The following is a 3,068-nucleotide window of genomic DNA, read 5'->3' as shown; positions in this document are numbered from 1 at the left end:
TCAATGACCGATAGCGAAACTGTGGACATCCATATCGATCCTTATGAGTACACAAATGTCGTTCAAGTGAACCTTTGGTTATGATGTGCTATTCCCTTTGCTTCGCGACACTTTACAAAGCCCGAGGTGAGATATATCAGTATCCTATTGAGTCATACAGCTCACTATAGCGGTCTCTTTGTTACCGGTTTTGTTCTTCTTTCTCGTTGACATGTTCCGGCATCCCCGTGACATCGTCACCTGTGTCTGGCCAAATGATGACGGATGCCGTCGCAGCGTGAGGGCCCTAAGAATATCTCATCATCATTGGAGGAGCAAATTATACTCTCAACCTATCTAGTCCCTTGTCAAACTTTCTGATGAACATGTAAGTTGTCATTATGATCATCGTGTTATAGATGACGCTTGAGAAAACCCCAAGTTCATCATACGGTAAGAAGAGACTACGATACTCTGATGGTCTAACGAACTAAATCACACGTTAACGCTCCATGTTATATCTATTGACTTCAAACGATATTATCTCAAAGTATAACGTTGATTTGGTGTCGGTTAGCGGGATTCCAGACTGTCGGACGTCCACGGACTCGCACTGTATCAAAACAATTGTCGCTGTTGTGGTGGGCCCCACCTCCGCGTGGACCAACTATAGGTGGCCAAACGGGCCGGGATAGCTGGGCCGGCCCGGTAGCACGGCCGGCACGGCACGGCCCTGGCACGGCACGGCACGTGCTAAACGGGCCAGGCCCGGCACGCGGCACACCAAGGGTCGTGCCTGGGCCTGAAGGCCGAGCACGCGGGCCGGCACGGCACGGCCCGATTATCTTTTTTTTATTTTTTTTATGTATCCTAATGTGGCCCAACAGGTAAAAATAGGCTAAAAACGCACAATGCGCAAAATAGGAGGCAGATTAGTGAGCCTAGCGTGCCGGTGGGCCGGCCCGATTAGCATATGGGCCGTGCCTGGGCTGCAGGCTGTAGCACGCGGGCCGGCACGATACGACCCGTATAATAATCGTGCCTTGGTGGGCCGGGCCGGGCCAGGCACGATTAGGATGGGCCGTGCCGGGCCGGGCCGGCCCGTTTGGCCAGCTATAGGACCAACTAGAGCAGGGTATCTGCCCGGATCAGCTGCCGCCGAGTGCATAGAGGCATTTCTCCGACCACAAGGCATCTTATCTTTATCCCGTTTCAGCAGGGCAGGATGCTACGGCCAGCGGCAGCCGCCGTTTACCCGTCATCCTACTACGCCACACCGCCGCGATTCCCAGCACTTCCGGCCGGACAACGCTCCGCCGCCATAGCCGTCCGGTGCGTGAACCGCGACACGCCCGATACCTCGAAGGCGAAACTGAAGGTCGGCTCGCCGATCGTCATCACCGAGGAGCCGCCCATGCTCAAGACCGCCGCGTCGGTGCCGTCGCTCCGGCAGAACGCCGGCCGCGTCAAGCCCGGCGACGTCGGGAGGTAGCGCTCCTATACTCTATACAAGCACTTTGAATGTATATGCGATGTCTCTTATGCCTGACATCCCCGCGGCGTTGCGCAGGATAATGGCGCGGAAGCCGAAGGACGTCTGGGCCGTGCGGCTCGCTGTCGGCACGTACCTGCTGGACGGGAAGCACTTCAAGCCCCTGGAGGTCGTCGAGGACGAAGGCGGCGACGAGCAACCCCAAGATGAATGAGCATCAGATCCAGCAACAAACAGCAAAAAATTCTTAGTACATGTTAGTATGCTGCACAAACTGCAATGAGTGAATTCAGGATTCAGGAACAAGGATGCAGATTTTGGTTTCGCGTTCGCCACTTTCACCGATAAAATAGCTGGAGCACGCGAAGCACAAACGAATTAGCAGCAGCCTCCAGGGGCTTTGTCTGGTTGAACATGGGTGCAGCCACGGAATAGTGTGAATCGGTCATAGAACTACACAGATTGCACACACGGAAAAACAGTTATCTATATTTATATATATTCTGCTGGGATCTTGGGTTTCCGGTCGTGCTCAAGGGTTGCTTCTTCCATGGCTGTTTAATCCCGACAACGATGCTAACCACTTTCTCGAGTTCTTCTGCAGCTTCTTTGCCTTCTGGAGAGCACCCACACCTTGCCGTATGTGGTGGGTAGCATTTGAAACATTGGAAAAACATGATGGCATGACAGTGCAAATGTTAACAACATTTCGTTAGCTTGCTTCATAAAAATCGGTTAGGTCTATAAGAAGAATTGGTTGCGGTAAGCGTATGCTTCGTAGCAGGGACGCGTGCGTGTTTATATGGCACAAGGAGTACACGCGGCGGCAGGTTGTTGGAGTCTTGACCCATCCTCCAAGCTATACAAGAGATAGGATCAAATCTTCCTAACAACCTGCCTTTGTTACAAGATACACAACGCACACATTACACGCACACAATAACGTGACATATGTGTCACATCTATACAAACTAACTAACAAGCCTTATCATTTAACATCCTCCCTCAATCTCAACATGTGAAGGTTTAGATTGTTTTTGAAGGCTTGAAGTTGTCGAGCTTGCAAGGGTTTTGTAAAACCATCAGCAACTTGATCACCTGTTGGAATGAACCGTACTTCCAACAACTTCTGTGCAACTCTTTCTCGAACAAAGTGATAATCAATTTCTATATGCTTTGTTCTTGCATAAAATACCGGATTTGCATAAAGGTAAGTTGCTCCAAGATTATCACACCACAACTGTGAGACATGTGACCTCCCAATACCCAATTCATTAAGTAAAATTTCTATCCACATTACCTCAGCAGTTGCATTTGCCAGAGACTTATACTCTGCTTCTGTGCTTGACCGAGACACAGTTGCTTGTTTCTTTGCATTCCAGGATATGAGGTTTGAACCAAGAAAGATAGCGAAACCACCAGTGGACCTCCTATCATCAGGACATCCAGCCCAGTCTGCATCTGAAAAGGCACTCACTGCTGTTGAAGAAGACTTACATAACCTCAGCCCTGTTTCAACACTTCCTTGAAGATACCTCAAAATCCTTTTTACAGTTGTCCAATGCACTGTGGTAGGAGCATGTAGAAACTGACAAAC

General features: G+C 50.1%; 1 protein-coding gene across 1 annotated transcript; it reads left to right on the top strand.

Moving 5' to 3' along the window:
* The first annotated feature begins 1,136 nt into the window (after window positions 1-1,136).
* On the top strand, window positions 1,137-1,994 carry LOC119342131. The gene is made up of 2 exons (XM_037613969.1): window positions 1,137-1,467; window positions 1,550-1,994. The coding sequence occupies exons 1-2, from the start codon at window positions 1,205-1,207 to the stop codon at window positions 1,683-1,685; spliced, it is 399 nt and encodes a 132-aa protein (XP_037469866.1). The 5' UTR covers window positions 1,137-1,204; the 3' UTR covers window positions 1,686-1,994.
* Window positions 1,995-3,068: the final 1,074 nt, after the last annotated feature.

Source organism: Triticum dicoccoides, chromosome 7B (assembly GCF_002162155.2).
Source record: "Triticum dicoccoides isolate Atlit2015 ecotype Zavitan chromosome 7B, WEW_v2.0, whole genome shotgun sequence".
Lineage (NCBI taxonomy): Eukaryota > Viridiplantae > Streptophyta > Magnoliopsida > Poales > Poaceae > Triticum > Triticum dicoccoides.
This window is presented reverse-complemented; position numbering and strand designations above follow the sequence as displayed.